General features: G+C 40.1%; 3 protein-coding genes across 4 annotated transcripts; all 3 read right to left on the bottom strand.

Annotated features, from left to right (window-relative positions):
• Positions 1 to 398: 398 nt before the first annotated feature.
• lratd2b (LRAT domain containing 2b) lies at positions 399 to 2,809 on the bottom strand. Of its 2 annotated transcripts, none has more exons than XM_044206562.1 (2): positions 2,624 to 2,809; positions 399 to 2,298 (listed from the first exon to the last, which is right to left on the bottom strand). In XM_044206562.1, the coding sequence occupies exon 2, from the start codon at positions 2,084 to 2,086 to the stop codon at positions 1,259 to 1,261; it is 828 nt and encodes a 275-aa protein (XP_044062497.1). In that variant the 5' UTR covers positions 2,087 to 2,298; positions 2,624 to 2,809; the 3' UTR covers positions 399 to 1,258. The 2 variants fall into 2 exon arrangements, with proteins under 2 accessions (XP_044062497.1, XP_044062498.1); XM_044206563.1 differs by having other exon boundaries at positions 2,518 to 2,652.
• A 2,645-nt stretch (positions 2,810 to 5,454) lies between these two features.
• On the bottom strand, positions 5,455 to 9,708 carry nsmce2 (NSE2 (MMS21) homolog, SMC5-SMC6 complex SUMO ligase). The gene is made up of 6 exons (XM_044206564.1): positions 9,286 to 9,708; positions 8,471 to 8,583; positions 8,005 to 8,158; positions 6,689 to 6,780; positions 6,365 to 6,471; positions 5,455 to 5,847 (listed from the first exon to the last, which is right to left on the bottom strand). Exons 1-6 carry the CDS (start codon positions 9,398 to 9,400, stop codon positions 5,736 to 5,738), a joined length of 693 nt encoding a protein of 230 aa, XP_044062499.1. The 5' UTR covers positions 9,401 to 9,708; the 3' UTR covers positions 5,455 to 5,735.
• A 56-nt stretch (positions 9,709 to 9,764) lies between these two features.
• Positions 9,765 to 23,119, bottom strand: washc5 (WASH complex subunit 5). Its single transcript, XM_044206560.1, has 29 exons — positions 22,972 to 23,119; positions 21,528 to 21,805; positions 20,937 to 21,082; positions 20,610 to 20,694; positions 20,290 to 20,390; positions 19,538 to 19,730; positions 19,207 to 19,359; positions 18,895 to 19,008; positions 18,317 to 18,488; positions 17,969 to 18,096; positions 17,541 to 17,670; positions 17,051 to 17,163; positions 16,332 to 16,498; positions 15,855 to 15,930; positions 15,583 to 15,693; positions 14,989 to 15,129; positions 14,299 to 14,379; positions 14,025 to 14,126; positions 13,636 to 13,815; positions 13,385 to 13,509; positions 13,031 to 13,193; positions 12,749 to 12,851; positions 12,586 to 12,665; positions 12,249 to 12,352; positions 11,708 to 11,837; positions 11,442 to 11,538; positions 10,785 to 10,938; positions 10,512 to 10,599; positions 9,765 to 10,208 (listed from the first exon to the last, which is right to left on the bottom strand). Exons 1-29 carry the CDS (start codon positions 23,051 to 23,053, stop codon positions 10,152 to 10,154), a joined length of 3,654 nt encoding a protein of 1,217 aa, XP_044062495.1. The 5' UTR covers positions 23,054 to 23,119; the 3' UTR covers positions 9,765 to 10,151.
• Positions 23,120 to 24,756: the final 1,637 nt, after the last annotated feature.

Here is a 24,756-nt window from a genome sequence, read left to right as displayed (position 1 = left end):
AGCTGATGTTTAAGTGGTTTCAGGGAGCTGCTGCTCTGAGGCAAATGTTTAGATCAAAACTGGCAGCATTAGCAGATTTATCTGTATGGCAGCCAACGCTTTTCACAACACAACAACAAACAAAAAGCAGGGATCTTAACAGGTAGAGCCGTGGCTCCTCCAGTGAACTGGGGCTGTGATAGCGGTAGCGTAGTTGCTTTATAGTCTGTGCAGGGCAAATCAATGCTGGTGTTTCTGGTGTTTAGGATGCAGGGTTTGGTTAAAATATAGAATAACCTCTCCTACTTTTCCTGAGATTCATGATTTGAAATGATTGATCAGCATTGTATTGACATTCCCATAAATCATTTAAAAAAGGTCAGTCACAATCCGTCACTAAAAAGAAAAAAAAAAACTTGTTACTGTTCAAATATATATTTATTTCCATATTCCTTCATACAAACATCTTTGTTTTCAAAAAAATAAACTGTTGAAACGGATGAATCAATAAAAGTGCACAGTCATAGTTGTGAACATTGTCCACAATGTAGTCAAAGAGTGGGTAAAGCTGTGATGATGATGATTGGATAGAAAGCAACACAATGGATTCCTCAAGGTTGACACACAATAATAAAAGCAAGTAGTCATCTCTTTTCCACTCTGTATTGATCTCCAACACCTGAGTTGTACAGGAGCAAACGCTTTCAGCACTCTCGTCAGGTACAAGTACATTGGAGAGGTGTTGCTCCTCTGTGCAAAGATTCATTGGATTAGAAAGATAATTATGGGCAATTAAATTCTGACTTCATCCCCACATGATTAGACTGCAGGTGCAGCTCCAATGCAAATGTATCCATCATAACAAGTCACTTAATCTTGGGTTGAGTGAGTAAAATCTCATATTTCTTCGAAGGAGGGAGGAAATTTGCCGCCGTGCAATTTTCACTTGTTACCAATGCAAATCAACTTGTTTTGACCTTTGTGATCTGCTTTGCTAATGCACTTGAGAATGAAACAAGTGCCAGATGTCAGGGCTTTCCCTCTCATTTTGGAGAAAAGAAAGATCTTTAAGACGAATATTAACTCTCTGAAGATGCACGTCTGTTTGCAGTGTGGCACGTGCACCCAAGCCCACAGACAGAGCTCTTATTGGTTGACTGGAAGGATAAATGCTCCCTCCACAACACACATGCTTTGTTTTTAAGCATGAAAATTTTCCATTGAACATCTCCTTTAACCTAAAGCTCAAATCCGCACCAGATGACCAGAGCATCCACTTTCAGTTGACAAAATGCTCCTCTTTGATTTCATGTGTTGCGTTCAGGTGGTTGGCCAGCTCTTGCATCACAGCATCTTTGCCAATCTGATCGTTCCTCCTCTTTTCCATGATCACGTCCTCCAGGCTCTGAAACTCCAGGACGTGACTCTTCTTCTCTGAAAAGAGTAATTTTAACCTGTAGGGCTGCTTTCCTATCCTTATCTCCCCTCCGATTTTGAACTCCCGTTTGCCAAAGCGGCACCAGGCAGCAAAACACTCAGAGTTTCTCCAGTACAGCTCTCTGTCTCTCGACCCAACGTGGTCCAGGGCGTTGCGCACAATCACCTCCGGCGGGAGCGCACGGTACCTATAGAGGCCGTTCACTATCCTGCCTTTTTTGCCCTGGCTCACGTCGGTGAGAAAGTTGTTCTTTATCTCAGCCCTGTGCAAATGAACCACCTGGAAGTCCCCGACGTAAACAGCCCAATGTGGATACTGTCCAGTGGCCACAAACTCCAGCAGGTCTCCTGGTCTGCAATTGTTCAGGAGACTTTCTGCGGAGTGAGTCGCGGTTCCGCTGTTTCTCTCGTAGACGCACTCCTCTCGGTAGTAAATCGCGCACTCCAGCTCGTCCTGTGGGTCGAAGGGCTTCTCTACATGGTTTACCGTGTGGTTGACCGATGAAAAGTGGTTCAAATTGTCGTCCTGGTCGTCGTCGCCGTCGTCGTTGGAGAAAATGTAAGAGACGCCGATGCGCGGTCCGTCGTCGTCCGGGTCGAACCCATTTGGGTCAGACGTTGGCACCTCTGCGTAATTTAAATGCGTTAGTTTCTCCACCTGGTTCCCCATAAAGGTGAAAGGTGGACGAAGGTGGATAAAGCCGAGCACAGAAACAGGATCCACCTGTTCTTGGCGCACTCACTTCACCGGGGAGGAGAGGCGGAAAGAGGCGCAGGGTTGTGTAGTGTCTTTACTAAATCCAAAGCGGTGAAGACGGACACCAATAATCCATGACCAGCCGTAGCCTATATATCATCCAAATGAACACCAACTGCGCCGACCTGTACAGAAATAAATAGGACAGCAGCTTAAACATCGAGTTCAGAACACATTAGAAGCCTATCTGCAAGTCTAACTATTATGCGTAGTTTACATTCCCAACAGGTGTGACCTGACACACCTGTTGGCTCAGTCTCCTCGAAACTCACCAATATAACTACTGCTATTTATTTATTTATTTTACTTTTTATACCACCTCAGTACCGTGCGATATCACCTACACTTGTGCTGTCATGTTAGTCTTTCTCAGTTGTTCTCTAGAATTACTCCGGCTCATTCTCTTCAGACCAGTCCACAGTAAACTCTCTGGGCAGCAGACGGACTCACCTGCAGTTCAGCTCCCGACAGCAGCTTCCTCACACGCTCCTGTTGTCACATCAGCACAATAAACAGGATTTCAGTCTGCGCTGGCAGCTGCTCCTTCCTGTATGGTAGGCTGGTGTGTGGTTTGCTCTGCTGTACAGACAGTCTGTAGTATGAACCACAGTGTTTGTTGCAGTGAAACTCACCCAGGATCTAGTGACTGCTGGGAGGTGTTGTCGTTTAAAGCGACAGTACGCCTTTTTTTTTTGCCTCATTTACATATTTAGTCTCCATTTTACTTAAAATAAGTGTGTGTGTGTGGGGGGGGTAATACAGTAATTAATTAACTTTATCAATATAGTTTAATACATTTTACATATTCCGTTTTCTATGGGCTTACAAAAATAAAACAAACAAATATAAAGTATTTTTTTTCCATTGTAGTCTATAATACAGAGATGTGGAATGTTATAGGGATACATTTGAGATAGGGATTTTTTGAGAACTCACATAAATTTAACATGAGGTCCATGTGTGATCAATACAGTGATTTTTCAGGATATCTTTTAATGAACAAAAGCAGTTTTCATGCAATTCTACTTTGTGAGCCCATAAAAAAGCTGATAAGGAAATTATAAAAACATCAGAACTTTCATGAACAGAGAGTAGCAGACACATCCCGTATGAGGGAGGAAAAAAGGGAACGGTTGAGGATGAGGAGAAATACATCCATGTAGGCTGTTTGCATTCTGTCATGTGATGTAATCAACACTGGATAAATAATTATAGACACACAAAAAAATCTGTGCAAAATCCTGACTTTGTTTTACTTTAGGGCAGGTGACTGGTCAGTATACCAGTCCATAATTTCATTATTTCCAAACTCAGAAAGTTGTGTGCTATGAAGAAATGTGGTTTAAGAGTGAAATCGGATTATGTTTATAAGTGAAATCTCAATTTACATTGTTTGTATGTACAAGGACTCGTGATGGAATTTAAGTATTAGGATCATAAAGACTTTAAAATACTCCCATAAATACTGTTTTTTTTACATTTTGACTCCAAACCTCTTAAGCCATAAAGATCTACTCATCACTAATACCAGCTGGGATATCAAAACAGTGATAGTAAGTATCTCTGAAATGCACTCTGCCTAAATTAAACTTTACATAGCAGACATTTTGACTTGTCATAGTACGAAAAGCACAATACACACATAACATTAACAGTGGCTCTGTTGTATTCAAGTGTCCCAGTATGCCATGACAGTGTGACAGTGAGCCAGCATTCACAACACCAGGACCCTGAAACTGACACAGCTAAATGGAATTCAGGCATCATTTATTTTATTATTTACACCTGTGCTTTTCCTACGGTGACATGTCAAAATGTTATCCTAATGCAAGTAGTAGTTACATCAAGTACAGTAGTGTTGAACAATTTTTTGTTTGTGCACTATTCACCGTACTACCAGACTCCTTTTTCGACGAGAGTGTCAAACTGTTTGGCTTTAGCCCCAAGAAGCAGTGGGAGAAAAGCATGACAACTGGATCAAACCAGAATTGTGGAGCACCAGTCTCATCTAAGCCCCGCTGTTCTCTCCCGTCTCCATCCAGCTCTGGCACTGCCCCGACCAGGACTCCTGCGCCAGGAAGTGAGACTGTTCACTCCCAGCCAAAGGTAAAATCCTCCTTGGACAAGCCAGATATTGAGGCTTAAAGTGTCTTAGGCAGCCATTACACCTACTTCTTGGAGCTTCTGAACAGATGAATGTGAATTCCAGATCAAACATAACCAGAAGAAAGCAAACATCTATGGTGAATTGATTGGGGGGGGGGTTATTCTCAGCACTGCATTTCTGTACGATATTGTGATTGAATTTCTGAGGATATTTACAGCTCTGCAGCCATCCAAAGAGAAACAGCACAATGGCTCTGCCTGTGATATGGTAAATGCAATGCTGACGTGTTTGTGTGCACTTTCCACAAATTGAACTGTTGTGAAATTACCTGTGACTTAATATGTTGTGCAGTAAACAAGATTTGATTTGCAGAATGGTAATTCAAAATGAAGTAGAGTGGAGAGATTAATGAGTCAACATTAGCTAGATCACTTGTTGCCAGTTAATAATTTCGTTGGCGAAATGCTCTTAGTGCTGCGTGACGCACTGTTTGGAGGGAAAGAGCTATTAGAGATTTTTAAAAAGGCCTGATGCAAGGTTATTAAAAGATTAGCTTCACCTAGTTTCATCTCAACACTGCCATTGTTTGTTTCTCTTTGGAACAAAGACCCTTCACAGGGAGCGAGAGCAGGCAGGAAGAGATTTAATCACATAAGTGCATTCCCACGAATGTTAAAGAATGGTTTGTTTATGGCTCTTTCACATAACTGTTTTTTGAGGAAATTCTTCTGGTATCTCTAGTGTCCTACTTCAGTTATCTTCAATTAGAAGAAACTGCCTTATTTTAAAAAGGAGGATCACAAGTCACATACAGATTTCAACATTTCCAATATTCATTTATCTTAGTTCATAGATTGTATGTAAAGTACATATATGTATATTCTCACTAACATGAAGAAAGGCTAAAATGAAAACTTCCTGGGTTTATATTTGCCAGCAGTGGTCACAACTCTACTAATAATCCTAAACCATACCTGGAGCTGAGAATTTATAATTCAGGGATGAAAAATTGATTTCTTCTGTTCTGGCTCTACAGACTACATGAATCCTGTGTCCTTCTGCAGACGCTGCTCTCTTGTGGTTCTGTCAACTTACTGCATCATGTAGAACGGAAAATATTTGAAAATAGACTTTCCCATACTCCCAATTACAAATACAAGTTAGGTGGTATTAATTCATGAAAAGGTCTGCAGCTTTTATTTACATTCAACAAGACTGGAGTACACCAAAATGCTCCAGCTAAAATACAAACAAGTCATCGCGTCTTAAATTCTAATTTAACTTGACAGCAGAGTTTGCCTGAGGTACAAATCTCGGAATCAAAGCACAAACAGTACTGATGAAAACAACTGTCTCAAAATACCGCCAACAACATATTCCTTTCTTGATACAGAAATAATTACCAAAGCACAGGTTTTATGATGAATGATTCTGCCAATAAAAATGTGTAGAGTACTATGTCCGGTTGCCCTGTCTCTTTTGGCTCTGGATCTTTCTCCTCAGCATCTGGTCAGGAATCAGATCTGACTCTCTCACATCTGTGTTCCCACAGCCCACCACAGGACAGCTAGAGGACAGAGAAAGAGAGGCAAACTTAACACGTTTAAAGTCTATCTAAACACACAAATATAATATACAGATTCACACAAATGTGAGAAAAGTTAAGAGAGTTAAGAGAGAGTTAAAAAAAAATAAAAATCTCTGCATTGATACTCTTGAAGACTTGACTGACAGGCACCATAGGGACAAGCACAACAGTCTCATCAGTCATACACCTAATCACAATAAGGAAAGCTCTCTTGAGTATTGTTGCTATAATTGTGCATGTAAGGTGTGCACAGTGACCACAGTCAGGACTCAAGACAATAAGCAAGTTTCTTTGACAACAACATAGACCGGCACTGGGAGTTAATCAGTGTTCCTCTAGCACCAGCCACATTTAATTTCCTTCCAACATCAAAGCAGTATAATAAAGAAAATGTGAATTAAGGCAGACTGCTGGTCCCATGCCAGCCCGCCGAGTTGTTTACTGCTGCAAAACCTGACTCAACTTTCTAACAGTCCTCCAAGGGAGTGTGTCTTACCGGCATTTCTTTTTCTGGCTGTGTCTTGTTTTGATCAGGCCCAGTATGGCTACTTCATCATAGTGGTGGTTACACTTCTTATTCTTCACCGGATTCACCATGTCCACCTTGAATACAGACACACAGTGTGTTATATAATGAAACACACAGACCAAAAAACACAATTTAGCTGCTAAAACATTAAATCAAGGTGGTTTTCTACTGAAACTAATATGTTATTAAGTTGAAAATGTTCTAAAATAAGAAAAAGCATTTAACAGGAATACATAACAGCATGAGTTGCTGTAAAGTTAAATAACCCATCAGCAGGCTGGAGTGGTCTACCTGTGTGAGTGGGCAGGTGAAGTTGACTTGGCTCTGTGTAACAGCGATGTCCTCATCGAGCTCCTCCATGTTCTCTGCTGACTCTTGGTTGGCTGAAAACACAACATACATACAGTGTGCTTCAAAATGTCCAATCACAGTAATACATGATGAACTGGATCGATGACAAGATGGCAGGAGAATATCCAGCAGGCAAGGACATGGAACTTGGCTGAAACTGGATCAATGGAATACAGCAACATGTCCCACTTGGGTGGTTATAAATTCAGAGCTAATCCTAGTTAAATGCTACAAAAATATATATTTTTTACTACAAAAAAATATGCCACTGTCCACATGAAGAATTTGGTGTTTACTAGATTTTACCACCATTCACAAACGCTTACTTTGGCAGAAGGACACACAGCCACATAAATTTATAGTGGCACACATAGCCTTAAGATATTACACCAAGAGATGCACAGTTACCAACATGCACATACAAAAATCTGACACAGGCACACGGACGTCCAACACACCCACCCACACATGAAGCACTCTCTTTTTTAGCCCACATTCACATCTACTGTTGTTGTCCCAGCGCAGCTACAAATATCGAAAAGTGAAAGGTCATCCTGTGCTCAAGGTAGTTAAAAAAAAAAAAACTCTACATGATGCTTCCTTAAACTCTTCCAGGCGATAATGCAATGGCCCAGCCAATAGGGTTACGTATTTTAATTGCAGCCTTTAAGAGAGCACAATGTAAGCTTCATAAAGTATCCCTCAATAGGAACATGAGGTGATAGTTTTGCCGCTCATTCAATGAAAAATAATGAGGTTTGATGGGTTAAGCCTTCACAGAATACATTGACAGTATATGAAATCATCTCATATAATCACTTCAGTTCACACCTCAAAATATGTTTTCTCACACAATGCTACTTTTGGGACTGAGTCAGACTGGGAAAATAACATTGGTGCAGCAGCAATTTCACTTATAATGTCTACAGAGAACCTAAAAAAATGGAATTGTCTGTGTGTGGCAACCTTTTTAATAAGGGGTGTAATAAGGACAGCAATTATAAAGCAGAAAATAACAGTTACACCATGACAGGCAAACATAATTATTCAATAGTAAACAAAGGGAGTTGTGTATTTCAAATTAAGCTAATTATCCTGAAAGAAGGAGACAAGATTTTCTCTCTCCTTGGCTGAGAAGCCCTCCTGCAAGCACAGCTATAATCAAAGTCTATTATAAGCCCTGAATACATTGCATTGAGTCAAGCAGTGCATAAATTCAGACTATTTTTCTTATCTTTTCCCTCCACAGGCCTTACCTTGGTTGAGAGAGTTCTTGATGCTGTCCTTGAAGGCTACTACTTTCTGGTGATTGTGCAGATCAGCATCAGAGAGCCTGGTTATTCTCTCTGTGAACTGCTCCTTCACTTTGGCAGACAGGCTGAACATGGCCTCTGGCTGCTGTGTAGTAACCTACAGAAATTGAAGTAGGTTAGGCTGTTTCCTTGACTTTTACAATTAGAGTTAACTTCAGTGTTTTCCATGACATTTAAAACTAGCACCTTGACATTAAGACTTGCCACTCCAGAAAATCTGGGTGTACACAGCGTAGCAGGAGCCACCATGATTTGCTGAATGACCTTCCAAAGAGCCAGTCATCTATATGCACTTTTTGTGCATTTAAGTCCTTATCCCAGTAACACATCTTGAGGCTGACCTGTTTATTTAGTATAAGGGGAAAGGATGCTTTCCACTTGTGATTAGATCACGCCACGTTGCTCTCACCTCTGCTGTGACTTGTTGCACAACGTCAACAAAGTAGTTAATCTCCCTGTCCAGCCTGGCACACTCCAGAATCATGGCCTCCATCTCTTTGATGCCAGGGTTCACCTCTTCATCTGTAACATAACAGCACATGCAGTGATGGAAAAAATATTCAGATAATTTACTCAAGTAAAAGTAGCAATACCGCACTATAAAATACTCCTAACAGTAAGACTAAATGTTTTGCATTCAAAATCTTACATACATGAAGAAACAGAAGTATTACCAACAGATGTATCAAAAGTACAAGTACTCATTATGCAGAATGAAAATATAATATTATTATATTACTGGATCATTATCATTGATGCATTAACATGTAAGCGGTACTTAATGTTGTAGTTGGTCAAGGTGGAGTTTTTAAATACTTTTTATACAGCTGGGTAGTTTAATCTATACCAATGCATCATATAACTTATCATCGGTTTTGTTTATTAAAGATAATTTAAGTAACTAGTAGCTATAGCTGCCAAGTAATGTAGTGGAATAAAAAGTATAATTCCCTCTCAAATGTAGCGCAGTGTAAGTATAAAGTAAAATCGAAATACCCAAGTGACGCTAAAGTACAAGTAACTTATCTCAATATCATGGGTATATATACTTGTTACTTTCCACCACTGGACTACATCTATTAAATAATTAGCCCCATCATAACCAGGAGCTCTGATCCCTGGACACTATGGAGCGTTAAGTTAGACACAAAAAATGAAACAGATTGAAGGAAGACCAGCAAAGCTAATGAGGGTGACAAGCATACTTGTGCTTGTAATATTTACCCTGTGCTTCCGCCAGGTCCATAGCCACATCTGTCACTATGTCCATCCCCGTCCCGATGTCTGCCTGACATGACTTCAGGCTCGACAGAGTTCCGTGAACGGCGCTAAGAGACATTACGATGGCTATCTTTTATCCTCTGAGACCATATACACAACAAAATATAACGTTCAGCTAACTAACGTTACGTTAGCCTAGCTTGCTAACGTTATCTGCTTCGGATCTGGTTAGGTTAGCTAGCTAACTTACGAGCTACTGTATGAATGTGAAGTAGCAATGTCTTAATCTGTGTCAGTTTTTCTTTACTAGTGCTATTATGTAGATAAAAGTGAAATTACAGGAAAACACGCAAAACACCAATAACCGCCAATAAATAACTACAACAGTGGCTATGGCTAAGTCTGACTTCCGGGTTTATTTTTACAAAGTAAAAGCCTTGACCAAAAGATCCAATTATCAACTGCAAATAAATAAAACAATATATTATGAACAATCGTATTTATTAATGAATTTCTATCAATGTACAATCTATTATTAGTGCATTAAGACATTAATGGTCAATGAAAAGTGTAAATAAACAATTCAATAGGCTTTTTTCATGGAAGACTTTGAAGCACAGTTGAAATCATAAAATGAATGAAGGTTGAACTCCATTTAGCTGCTTCACTTTCAGGGTTCTGGTATTGTGCATCCTGGGTCACTGTCACACTGACATGGCTTACTGGAACACTTGAATAGAGTGAAGCAATCGTTAATGGTATTAGTAACACCTGTGCTTTTCCTAGCATGACAAGTCAAAATGTCTGCATTGAAAAAAACTTGTGGCAACAAAAGCATAATTTTCTGATGAAATGCTTCATCCAGATCTTCACAGTATTGTTCTGAACTCATCAAAAATGAAACTGGGCACGTGGGCTTCGGCCACCTTAAGAATACAGAGAAAATAAAAAGAAATACATGTTACTATCCCACGTTATCATCCCACAGTACATACAGTAAAAATGCAAAACATAGTGCTTAAATAGTTGTGTTTCATTCAGGGCATGGTGCTGGATGATTAACCATTTCTTACAGCTGATAGGTATTACATCTTACTCTAAAACAATACAGCCGCTAAACATATTAAGGTAGAATCATCAGATTAACCCCCAGGTTAATGTACATTGTTGTCATTTGCCACATTTCTACAACATTACTAGCAGGATTACTAAGATCAAAATTGTCCTACCTTGCGTGACAGTTTTGTGTACTTCACATAGTCTTCCAGGAGCATCAGAGCTCCCACCACATCTGAAGGCATGTCAGGGATCTTCTGGCTATGATGGGGTCAAATGGAAACTCAAATGTGAGTTCATAAAGCCACAACAGAAATTTCACAAAAGTATTTAGATCATGCAAACAAAAAGAGAAACAATATCTTTACTAAAAACGACACAAAAGGAAGTGTTTAAATATGTACATTGTAATAATTATTCCAAAAGAGTCAAGTCCGTTTTGTTACCTTGTGCACTGCTCCATGATAGAGCGGATGAACTGACCAATGAGAGCCAAGAACTGTTGTGTGTATCTGGAGTGGAACTGCTTGAGCAGGGTGAGCAGGCCAAGCACTAGCGGAGGCCAGTCAACTGGGTCTGTGGCTTTCCTACAGGTCATTCCTGGGAAAACACATCAGTCATGTGGTCATCTACATGTGGATACAGTCTTACATACCAGTAAGTCTGGCATACTGACGGAAAAATCCACCACATAAATTCTCACTTATATACCAAGAATCATTGCTTAAAACTTCCTGGTCCAAGTAGTGATTTCCTACATTTCCCAGAATAACACTCTGTGTGTGGTAAGTACAGTAAGTAGCCTACCCAATTTTTTTATTCAAACTGTAAGAGATAGAGCAGCCAATAATGTGGTCGGCAAAGGTCCCAGCTGAAAGTGACACCTACCCTCACACCTATAAACACATGTGCGGGAAACTGTGTAAGAAATACCTCTGATGATGGAATGGATAAACAGAACTAGAAAATTAAGTTTCTCTGAAACACCAACCATCACAGCACACTGGCTTGACCTGTTGCACTCACAAATTACAACTTAATAAATCATCAACAACAGTAGAATAAGAGCTGTAATTATAGTACTGAAATTGAAAAGAACTTGCCTTGGTTTTTGCTGTACTGAAGTTTAGGCAGTTGAGCAATAATAAACAGGAAGTTGATGATGGGGAAGTAAGGTAGGCGCTTTGTGGTGATGTAGATCTGTGAGAAACATAGACACACACCAACAACACAAACCAGAAAATAGACAGAGAGAGTGTAGGCAATAAGGTGAAATTGGCTTCAGTTTCTTTTTGGGTACTGAAAATCAATTATTATTTGTCAATCACTAATCACATTGTGTGGTAAGCAACACCCATAATCTCCAGACCTTGTTGAGTGGGTTGTGAATGCCGGCAGCCTCCAGGTAGGCAGTGATGTCATACAGAAGAGTGTTGTCCTCTTTAGGGTAGGGCAGGGATGGATCCTGGTAGTGAGCCTCAATGTCTGCCAGCAGAGACCTGGCAAGGTCACAATAAGAGTAAAATTTTGATTTAGAGCAATAATAATTTATCAACTAGTACTGTGTTTAAATAATAATTAAGAAAAGTCACATCACATATTTTCTTCTTAAATCAAACAGCAAGTGCATTAACATTAAGTCATTAATATACCACTAGTACTTGCCAAAATAAATGGTAATAATTAACATTTATATTCTGTATTACATAAATGTATCATGAATCTAAAGGCCATAAATATAAGCAACATTTTGGAGCAACATACAGCACCTACTGTATGAGTATCTCTTCATGATACTGAAACAAAGCAATACTTTCCCCTCAACAATAATGATAATAATTATATTGTAACAAAATTAGAGAGATGTTAGAGTGGTACTGTATGCTCTGATGTGGTGAGACTGGACTGACTTGTTGAGGTTTTCCAGGGCAGCAGCCAGGTGTTTGGAGTCAAACTTGCAGGAGTAGTTCAGCTCATTAGCGATCTGCTGTCTGAGAATCTGCATCTGACCAACCTACACCAAACACATTTATTCAACATTATTTTTATGGCCTCATGTCTCTATTGGCATTGGCAGATGGCAGACAATGAAGAGCAGCATGAAAATACAGGAGAGAGGGAGGGGGCCATTAAAGATTGTAAACACAAAGCTAACGTTTCATCTTCAAAGAATGCACATCACATGAACATCTAAATTCAAGTTATTAATAATTATTTTCTTTTCACAACAATATCATGGACCAATACCTTCATGATGGCCTCCAGGTATGCACCCCAGATCTTCTGGGTTTTGGCCACAGCACTGGCGTACACTTTGCTGGCATTAGCTGTTGCAGAAAAAACAAGTAGATTCTTCTCAAGGAATAAAAAGATCCTGACAGGTTGTAGGATTTCCTAAATGAATACTTACCCACGATGCCCTGGACTGGGTTGACAGCACCCAGCATGGCTTTAAAAACATCCACCACAACTTTATCCTTCAGGATGGTCTTCTGAATCATTGTCAGGAAGTTCTGATGGGAGAAACAGGTTGGTAACAGTGCAGATATATATCAGGTATGCATACAATGTGCAATGAAGATACCATACCTTACAGACCTGGAAGCAGTCATTTGTCGCCTCTGTTCATTTCAGTAAAAGCCTGGTGGTAGCTTTGTCGCACAGCGTGAGGCCTTTTTTATATGCTAATTACCTGAAGTTCCTTGACAATCATGAAGCAGAGCAAGCGGTCTAGTCCGTTGAGGCCAAATGTACCCAGGGTGTTCTGGATCTCAGAGAACAGCCTGTTGTTGGTGACCTCGTGGTGGCTCTTCAGGTCGTACCAGATGTTCATCTGGTCGATGTAGCACGTTACCCTGTAGAAAGGACCGATGTTTGTTAGGGAAGCTTATAAATGAACAAGATTCAGCATTTACAGATATGACCAAAGCTTGTATATCTCCATCTTCAGATTAAAGCCCAGTTGTTCTGAGAGAAAAAAAAACACTTAATAGGATTTCAAAAACTCTTCTATTTCAATTTCACTGTTATAATTGAGGAGACATACTTGGGATCAGTGATGCGGAGGATCTCTCTGCAGAGACGACCGATGAAGGTGGCAGACTCATCCACAGAGGGAAACTTTGGGATGGGGATGTGGGTGGACTGGTGCACACTCTGCCAGTCCTGGATCTGATTAGAAGCAAGGGAAGAACCAATCAATCAACTCTTGTTACTGACAAATAGACAAACAACCACAGCATTACTTATTGATTACAGAGGTAACGGTAAAAAGCATGCTACTGTCTTGAGCCTGACCTTGGTCCTGAGGAAGCTGTTGCATTCCTGTTCCACATTGTAGTTGATGATGCGGGACACTTCCTCCTGCCAGATTTTAAGGCCATAAATGCTGACGTAGTCCTGGATGTACTCAAATGACCGGTAGAACCCATCCATGGTGGCCGCCATCTCCTTCAACTTGGGCATCAGCTCACTAGGCTAAGAGAGTGAAAAAGTCTTGTTCAGTCCCATCTTCTAATTTTTCACTGCTGTGGAGAAACTTCTCCAGTTCTATTAATAATTCAGTGGTTTGATTTGACACATACCAAATATGTCACAAACTTTTCTCACTCAAGATTAATAATGCACTGAAAAATATAAACATAAAATTATGCAACAATCAACATATAGCCGATTTGATGTTTGACCTTAGCCTTGGGGTTGAAGATCAATCCTTTGTGCAGAGCATAAGCTACCCTTTTCACCAGCTCCTTCCTGATGCCATCCTCCAGAAGCTGCTTAGGATCCACCTAAAGCATCACAGTGTGTTAGTAAAGTAAAATCCACTAAAGTAACTTATTCTCGAACTCTACTGTGGCTGATGTCAACACTAAATCCCTGCCTACATGTTGGAACAAAGGCAAATGTGTTCTATCACCATGCTAAAAGGAAAGGTCCAAATAACTTTATCACATCATCTACCTTAATGATCCCAACTAGAGTGGTCTTCATCATCAGGATCCCCTCAGTGAAAATGGAGATTTCATGGGTGAGTTTAGCCACCTATAATCACACGAAGCAGAAGGATGTTTAGGCACACAAATGGCAGATAGAATCCAGTGCACCTTAAAGCAGTCCAATGTCAAAGTATTAGGATAAGATAAGAAGATTCGACATCAGTTTGTGTAAAGAGTGCCAGCAGACATTGTACTTGAACAGCATAAATAAAATTTGCAATGCTGTTTTGTTTCAAATTGAAATTCTAGTCAAAAGTTAACCTCTATAACGATCCCATTTAATTGAAGGCATTTGACTACATTACAAAATATGCCTTTTCAATATCAGCTTGACAAATTCTAATTAATGCAATTCAAGAAAGTCTCTGCCTGCACATCTGTTTCCATATCGAGCTTTCTTTTCTAATTAGCATTTCACATCAAAAGCTGCAAGTGAGATTGAAAAATGTTCAGACATGCCAGCTAGTATGACTGCCTCAGACTCATATACAGCAGATGAGTCGACATCAAAACGGAACAACTTTACTGGCTTTTGATTTCATAGAATATCTGAGGACTTTTTTCATTACTTCAATGACATTCTGAACAAAATGCCGGGAGCTACATGCACATTGTAAAGTCAGTGTGACTATTTCAACCAAAACAGTTGTTTTACTTCATAGCGAGCCCCGAGCTGGGAGTAGTCCTTTAGCTTGTCCTTATCTAGCCGTGTGGGCACCTCCATGATGTCATGGATCTGAAGCTTGATGATTTTGGCCAGAGAGGTAAACATGCTCTCCGGGATGATCTGCAGCACCTGGAAACAAGAAGATAAAATACCCAAACATGAATCTAACATATGTTTGGGGGGGGGGGTATTTTAAGACAGAAGATTTGAGATAAGTCTCCAAAAGCAGATGGTATACGATGCTGCAGATAAAAAAAAATCAGCTTGGAGAAGCAAATCCTCTCCTTACCAAAAGGTAACATGGCATGTGGCTGATGAAACCAGAAGGTAATAGCATCTTAAGTAGCTGTTTTTGGATAAATATAGCAAACAGATGGTTGTAGAAACATTAATCATGACTGCAGCTGTTAGTGAACAACAATTTGCAACATCCAGAGCTCATTTGTTAAAGTTGTGAAACTATTTTAAAACCATGTTCATTTATGAGTGCCACAGGAAATGTCAAAGAGTGTGTCATCTCTGCTAAAAACCTTTCGATACAGGAGCTACTTTTTTAAGAAACATGATTTTAATATACTGTACCTTCCGGACATAAGCCACCAACTCTCCAGAGTAGAACTGTGAAACGCTCAGCAGGTCAGCACTGTTGGCCTGGTTGATACGCAGCAACGGAAGGTCCAGTGCAGATGCCAGCTGGTCACACAAACACACACACACAAAATAATTATTTTAACATCACAGGTAACAATTCTCCAAAACAAGGCAAAGTTATGGGAATCATTTATTTATTGTTATTATTCTTTTGTCTATGTGTGAGCACGTGCGCATGTGTGTTGGGCACAAATAGTCCTCACCTTCAGAAATGTAGCTCTCAGTTTGGTAACCATGGACGGGTTGACTCTGATGTTCTCCTGCATAATTGATGTGAAGCTGCAGAATAAAACATAGGGCAGAAAAAACTGCTGAAATCTGCTATACAGACAAAAACTAAACAGAAGTGAGTTACATAAAAGTAAAAACAAACTGCAGCACTCTGGTCCTCTTGATGGTTTATATAGAAAGCTTAGCAGACTGTCTCACTATCTTTAGCTGACCATGTGAAAGACACATCTGTTACTACCTGCATGCTATTGAGGAGCTTCTAAGAGAAAATAATGTGTATTACTGTGAAAGTACAAAATATGCCAGAAAATCAGTTACTGGCACTTAACTGAACTGTGTAGCGACTGTGAGATTCATTTTCGGTGTATCCGTTTATTCATGGTTACTTTACCATCTTCTTCTTTACCAGTATTTTCGTATGGCTTTAATGTTTATCAGGGAGTAAGCACCTGTCAATTATCTGCCATGCGTAGGACAGGTCTCCAACTATCTGCATGGTAATGAGGACTTCTTCTTTGATATTGATGGTGCGGATCATTTGGTGCAGGAACTTCCTGGTGTCAGCCAGGAACTGACAGACCTGCAGGTTGGACTCCAACTGGTGGAACTCCTGGACCTGAAAAACAAGAGAAAAACATTTTTATAGATACACATAACTGTACGCAAAACAAACAACACTGCAATCACATATCTGTGTCCAAGGATTGTAAGCACTTGCCTGGCAGTATTTTCTTGATGTTTAAAAAAACAGTTCTCCATTGGTGCTTATTCAATTTCTGGCTCATGGGGATAATTTGGTTTTACAATATACTGTGGCAGGATAGACAGGCAAAAATGAGGGCATTTCAATCCAATAGCCAATAAGACATTTCTATTATGTATTCTGATGTGTCTCTATTTATATGCATTTCACAGCAGTTCATTTTGTCTCTTTGTTTTGCTACTGTTTGCATACATTGTTCTTGAATTCCTTTTTAGCTATATGCATGAAGCTAAGGCAATCAAAGTAACTCTGGAACTGCAAAACAGTATAAATGATTCAAGTAATGTTACCAATTTCAAATTCTAAGGTCAAAAGAGCTAATGAACTAATCAAATCTTGATGGTCAGCACTGTGAGTTTAATGTGAAAATGTAAAGTCAGACTGAAATATCATTATCTTACTCACCTCAACAAGAGCCTGTATGAGCTGGACTGTCTTCCTTCCAGCAGCTGTAGAGTCCTCATAGTTCAAAGACTCGATCTGCTTTGAGATTTCTCTGAACCAGGCCTGTAAGTTCTCTGTGAGGAGTAATTTAGGTGTGTAGTACAAGTGGAGAAAGAATGTATTAGAATGTAGAAGTATTTTTTACAAGCAGGTGGTTAAGAAAAATGGGTTTCTCTACTAGAGATAGAGTCACAACGACTCAAGTATGACTGATGTCAATTTAAATCAGCCTCTCCCTGCATGTGTGTCCTTGATGCATTTTTTCCATGTTGTTTCCCTGCCTCAACATTTTTCTCTGAGCAGCTTCAAGCTTAAACTCATTTGTGTTCCAACACTGAAATAATCCATGACAAAGCATGAAATGCTGCATGGCGGAGGTTCCTTTAGTCAGTACCACTTCTTTGCTGTGTGTGTAATCCTTCATCTTATCCATCCCAACAGTGAAACTCACCATTCTTCTCCACCCTGGTAAGAGGTTTGACGCCAGAGAAGACTTCGGCCAGCTCAGTCATTCTCTCTGATCCCTCTTTCTTATAGCTCTCCCATTTGATCTGCTTCTCCGACAGCATCTGCTTGAACATCTGGAAGAGGGACAGCACAGATGCTGAGTCGATGAGGAAGGATTAGTCTGATGAGATGTGTAATGAGAACATTAAATTTGTGTCCTCTCCTAGACATAGACTGGCTAGCCATATGCTGTCTCACTGTATGCTAACAGACGACAGAGCGGACACACCGAGAAACAGAGTTGGCTGGATCACTTTGGAATTATTCTGGCATGAATTTCACACTTTCACTCTGTCTACAAAAGAGACAGCGTTTTTCCCAAGTTTTCCCGGTCATCATTCACATTATCTAGTACTGAAGAGAGACTCTCACCTCTTTGAGTGTGAACTCAAACTGAGCAGTGTCTAGCAGAAGCTGGAACAGGATCTTGGGTTTGTACTTTGAGTCGTTGAATACTTGGTCTTTGATCTGACGCTGTCGCTTATTGTTTGGATCATAGGCTGTAAGAAAATTACTAATTTGAGTGAACTGTAAATTAAAAACATAGTACTATTAATATCATATTTCAAATGGTAAAGTCACAAATTTGGAAGTCTGGAGCAATGTACTATATGAACTTTCCAGCTCAAACTAACTAGAAATGGACAAAAGTGAAATAAAGGCTGCTTAGATAAAAGAAAACATACATTTCTAAAGGAAGAATCTGCTCAATATTCTCACCTGACTCTGCAGAGTGCAGCATCAGCCAGCGGATAGCAACATTGCAGTCCCTCAGACAGTTGAGTAGTTTGGGAATGTTGTCCAGGATGATCTCCTCCCTGAGGAAACCTTCCTTCAGCAGCTGCTGCACCTGAGGCCTCAGGGTCTCCATGCTAGATGCATATCGACAGGCCTAAACACACAGTGATGGTGGTGGCTTTGTTTTCTTATTCATTCACTCATTAGAAAGCATGGCAATGTCTGCAGATGACACACTAAACACGGATTATTCAGCTGCCTCCTCCTGCTATGGGTGCAGAGTTCTTCATGACTATGACTCTGTGCATCTTTGTTAGTACTTGTACTTCAGTTTGAGCTCATGTACATCACCATCTACAGACTTTTCAAGAATAAAAATGTCTTTGTAAAGTCACTGGTTTGATTAATCCCCTTGTATTTCAATTTAGATTCTCCGCAGTCACACTGGATGACTTTACAAATTCTGTAGACACAGTTATCAGTACCTGCATAAAATAGAGTGCCACACTGAAGGACTATACTACTGTGTGACATTGAAGCCCATCCAAATTTTTTAATACCTGCTCTTTGATGTTAGCAGAGTCCAGGGTGTAGTTGAGAGCAATCTTGGCAGCTTTGTATGGTTCCCAGGCCTCCACCAGGTTCACTGTGATCCCCATGTAGATACTGATAACCTGCAGTCAGACAACACAAACACTTCAGTACAAGTTTCACAATTAAAAACTGAGACAAAGCAAGATATGTGACTTAGTGCATGCCATAACATTTCATAGTTATTTATATTCATTTCTAATCTACCAGCATGACAATATTGGTGCAGATTAAGCCTACAGGATGTCCAGTAAAATCCTACCATAGAGCAAATGTCTTACCCAGTTGTCAGGGAAGTACTTGTCCACTATCTCCCTCATCTTGGCCTGCTGGGTTTGCAGTATGGAGGGGCTGAAGTAGAGGCAGACATACAGCATGGCTGCCTGGTTAGCCAGCGCTGTGCTACGATGCTCTGGTAGAGGGTACGCAGACACCTGATGGACAAGAAGACAAATGTGATTTTAGGTCTAGCCCATGACATTTGATACGCAAGTTGTAACAGTCTCATAAAATCTGTAACAAAAGAAAAACGGAACTCTAATCAGAAAGGACAAAATTTGTCATTTCAGTTTATTAAAAGTTCAAAATGTTAAAAAACCAAATGCTTCTCACTTGGTTGTATATGTCGTCTGAGCGCAGCCTCCCAATGACCATGCTAATAAAAGTGGTACTGATGGGAACTCTGTGAAAGTAGCTCTCTGGGTAGTTGGCTGGCCGTTTGGCTCCAGGCTGACTGGAGTAACCGGTGCTACGCAGGAGCTTGCAGATGTCATCTAGGTTGGAGTCGCCTGATGAACGGGCAGCACTGAAGAAAATGTCAAACAATAAAATAATGGGAGACAATTTAAAGACTGAGGCAAGTGAGGACAAAAGATGTGCGTTATTTCTTGCTATTAACATTGGTAAAGCATATTTTGATTATTGCATAATTTTGGATAATGGATTAAAATGTTCAATTCAACATGCTTCTGCGTGTGTTCTTCTCTACTGATTAACAAGAGGTCCATATGTCAAATATGAACATGTTAGCATTATATTTATATGTAAACTAATATTTTGATGTAAAAATAACGTCTCAAAACACTGCAAAAGGAGTCAAGAAAAGTAAGTGCAGTCACATCTTTACTATATCACATTTCAAGCATATTTACATGACGGGTGATATTTCAACTGAGAGGCAAAAGGAGATAAAAAAAGAGATCAGGTACACCAACTATAATGTTCACTCGTATGAGTCAAGTAAAGTGACTCAACTTTGCTGTGAGCGAGCTGACTGGCTAACGAGTGAATTGAGCACATCGAGCATGTGAGTCAGTGAGAGAATGTCGCATGTGTGTGTGTGGGAGTGTGAGTCACAAGCGCACCTGTATCTATAGTAGGAAACAAGCATCCTCTCTCTGACCTCCCCTTCAATTTTTTGGTCAATAACCAGCAACATGACTCCATAAAGGTAGAGAGCCTCACACTAGGTGGGGAAATAAAACATACACATCATCATCAACTTCTGTAGTGTCTTTTCAGTAAGTTTAAATGTGTAGTTTTAAGGGAAATCAATCTGCAAATCAGCAACACAGCCAATTAATTCTGATATGAACTAATCACAAACATATACTTAGAAGATGTAATGTTAGTTTGTTCCTGTAATGTTACAAAATTAAAACTGATCTGCATTTGTGTTACTTACTAAAAGCTGTTTCCCATCCTCATTTAGAAGCACAGTCTCCAGGGTCTGCTGAATATAAACACCCTCATATAGGTCATCCAGATATCTGAAGAGAGGAGAATATAATACAATAACATCTTGTAATATAGTCTTTATCGTGTTTTGTGGTTTAAAAAGGAGCAAAGGAGGTAGAGGGAGGGAGTGTGAATCAAGGTCATTGGCTATGTTTTTATTATCCATTTCAAAAGGACAGCTGAAAACATGTTTTCATATTCTGAAGAACTTTTACTCCTAAATTAACTTAAATGAAAGAAGAAAAAAATACTAAATAGCCCAGTCCTGTCTTACCTGTTAAGATCCACTATATATTTGTGGACACTCTCAAAAGCCAGATAGAACCTTGACAGAATCTCAATGTTGTTCTCTCTAAACTCTTCATCCAGGTCTTGAAGCTCAGGTTTGGCCTCCAGCTTCCCCTCGTAATACTCTGCACCCTGGAAAAAGAGCAACATCTTCAAACAAGTGCAATCGATACTCAATCGATACTCTATGTCTTTATGAAAATGTACATATAGCTCCCAACAACAGGGGCGAGGTAGAACAGCTGTTCCAATAAGAAAGCACTTATTTTCATAAATCATACACAGAGCTAAAATGTTTGTTTATGTCCTGAACTCTAGGAAAAACCATCAGCAGCCCTACAAAGCCAATGCTGATATGCAGTTATTACAACTGAAACAAAATTATGTCCACCTCCTATTACTTCCAATTAAATAATGACTTGAATATTGACTGCATCACAATTAGCATGCCTCATGTGCATGTACTTAGGTTGTCACTTCAGCACTTGTATGTTAAGCTTTGGCCCAAGGGTGAGACTGTAGCAAATTGTTCAAGGCCAAAAATGTCTTAGAACGCCTGCGCTGATCAAATCCATACCTTAAAGTAGCTGAAGTCACAGATAATGTCTCCATATTTCTGCTGGTCACTCTTATCCTTGAGCCTGAAAACTGCAGGGATGAAGTCAGAGAGGCGCAAGAGCTCGGCAATGATGGCATTTCCTCTAGAAACTATCCTGAGGATGGCCTGGCCACAATGGTTGTTCTCCGCCAGGAAGTCCACCATAGCGGCTGGAGGAAGAGGAGGAGGATGAAGCACAAAACAGCCACACCTTGACCCTGTGTTTTTGCAGCACCCTGACTGCTCGGATACTCCAGCTAAAAAAAAAAGAAAGGCAGCAAGGATGTTTGAAAAGAACAGATAATTCATTTCAAGACTTTTTGATGCTGTTTTTATTTTTATTAACCAAACAGACTAGTTTCATCCGCCCTGCCGATATGTCCTTGGGCAAGACACTGAATGCCTGCCATCACCCAGACTGGTCCTGAGTTCTGACTCCTCCTGAGAGAGGCAAATAGTAAGAGCATCCTCCCAACGGGTTTAGGTAGTAGCTTATTACATTAGTATTACCTTTACTTAATGTTTAGCAGGATCAGACTACATGAGAATGGAGGTTTTCTCACCGGAAATGCAGTGCGACAAACACTAATATTAAAACTATTTTATGGGTCTGGCCCCAAGCTACATAATGGAAATGTTGACCCCATATGAGCCAGCTCACAGCCTTAGATCCTCAGGTGGGGCCCCTCTGGCTGTTCCAAAGTCCAGGCTTAAATCTAAAGGTGACCGTGCTTTTGCCATCAGGGCCCCTCCACTGTGGAACGAGCTGTCTGAGGAGATCATGGCTCGCAGAATCAGTGCCTTCTTTTAAAATCACTAGTTAAAACTCATCTTTATAGACTTGCTTTTATGTGATGTCATCCTTTTATTTGCCTCTTTATTCCCTTTGTCATATTTTCGTTGTTTTTAAGTTGTCTTAATTTTTTTGTTTGGCATTTCTGTTTGGCTTTTTGCTGTTATATTGCTCTCTGGTTATCCTGTTTCTGCTATGCCTTGTCTGTCAAAGCACTTTGTAAACTCTGTTTTTAAAAAGGTGCTATTATTATTATTTTTTTTTAACGTTAGACCTAAAATGTTTGTAACATTTTAACACCTCTAGGTTTCACAGTGTCTATGTTTCAAAACACACTGAAAACGCTCGTTTAGCTTTTAATAGGCTTGCTGTGTGGTTTCTAAATGGAAGAATTTGAGGTGTGCAGTTGTTAAATGGTCATGCATTAGCTTACTTAAGTTAGCTCTTTCTATTACCACCAAGCTAACGTTAGCATTTAGCCTGCAAGCTACTTTGTTAGCCGTGATGCTGCAGTCGACAACACATATAAATATGCAGACATATCGTGGTACACAAACTTTTTTACGTCTTGATGATTTAATTTAAATAGCCGGGATTTCTAAAAGTCCAAGACTGTAGGAGAAAGCTTACCTCTTTGGATCTTCTCTTCCCTGTTTACTTCCTCATGACCAACCACATGACTCTGCCGCTGGGTGTGTTTGATTCTGTTCATTCAGCGCGCCGGAGAAGAGCGGTAACAAGTATGACCCATGCTTTGACTTCCACCACCAAAAGTAGATTTGCTATATTTTGAAATGACTCACAGTGATGCTACCTGCTAATGTAAATCAAAGATATTTATATAAGCCCGAATCACTGAGTAAACTCCATTCCACAAAGAAAAAATGGGTCAATTGAGGCATACTGGGTATACCTTCAAGGTGCACTCAACTCCTAAAACTCAGTTAGGTGTACATGTTTCTCTAGATGGCGCCAGAGATCCACTAAACCCTCAGTTTATCTATCTCACTGCTGATCCACTACACTGAGGGTCTGTGAGTGCAGATTTCTGGCTCCACAGGGATGCAGTGATTTGCAGCGATCGAGTAGTGAGAATAAGCTGAACTGAAATTAAACCAACCTACTGTGGAAAACCTCAGAGATAAATCCACAGGGGAGAAATACAACATCCTATAACTTTCAGGCAACTAATATCCTCCTAAAATATATTTTCTTTGAAGCCTCTGAAGGGACTTTCCATTCACTTTAATAGCAAACCACTCATTATTCATCATCTATGCAATAAAAATCAATTTGGCTGGAGAACAGCTGCTTGAAAACACTGGAGTCTACCACCCACTGTGTCTGACGTGGCTGAAAAAACTGACAACCTGCATGACCAACATGTGGTCAACGTGGATGAATAAGCACAAGCCCTCATGTTTCCTTCAAATTCTGATTGAATTGGACTTTTATTGCCAATAAGTCTAACGTGCTGGCAGGCACTTCCTTAAAGCAGTGTGAGCCAGAGGTTAATAACTGTCATATGGAGAGAGCTGTTTGTTTGACCTGCCACCTTTCTGTGTGGCAGAGCCAGGTTTCATCTCAATCCTGAACCGGTTGATGTCTCTATGTGCCGTAGTAGATTTTCTGTCCTCATTGTTCATATGGTAAAACGATTGTAAATCTTTTGATACAATACTGCTGCATCGCTTTAATTACATTTTAACTTTGATATGCAATGGAGTCTCTGCTTCAGGGTATTTTGTTTTTACAGATTATAACACTTTTACTTTAATCATTAGCAGAGTGGTGATTGACAGGGATCTGGAAGACAGAGGGTGTGACATATGGCAAGGTGAGCTGCGATTAACGTCCTGAATAACGTGTTTCTTATCTCCCTGAGCCACTGGAGAACCATTATATCAATGCATTTTATAGTGGGGACAAGGGAGAAACAGACAGACAGGTGCAATTTAGATTCATAGCTCGCCTCCGTATTGACCCGACTGTCCACAAACTACACACTGCGTCTCTGCGGCCTGAAGGATTTATTACCCATTTACCATCACACCAAGGTCACATTCTCAGCGGCACCTGGGTCAGCTATATGGGTTTCCTGGGAAGCATCATGAAAGGTTTTCACTAATGAGGTCACTCACTACACACCTTCTTTATTAACCTTCTGGTGCCTTAAGGGTTTCCTCTTCTCGTTATCACGATTGGTCTTTGTAGAATTTCATTTGAGAATTGCTTTTATTGTAAAATACTAGACTGCTAGACTTACCTGCAAATGCATATGCAGGTAAAGGACACCATATATACACAGCAACAGTCCAATCTTCCCTTTGGCCATCCCTTTGAGTAATATTCTAAACACGTATTGTTTATTCATGTAGCCATCAACTGAAGAGTGACCAAATGGCCCTCATGTCT

The sequence above is a fragment of the Siniperca chuatsi genome, linkage group LG9, assembly GCF_020085105.1.
Source record: "Siniperca chuatsi isolate FFG_IHB_CAS linkage group LG9, ASM2008510v1, whole genome shotgun sequence".
Taxonomy (NCBI): domain Eukaryota; kingdom Metazoa; phylum Chordata; class Actinopteri; order Centrarchiformes; family Sinipercidae; genus Siniperca; species Siniperca chuatsi.
The sequence above is the reverse complement of the archived record's forward strand: the minus strand, read 5'-3'. Positions and strand labels throughout refer to the sequence as shown.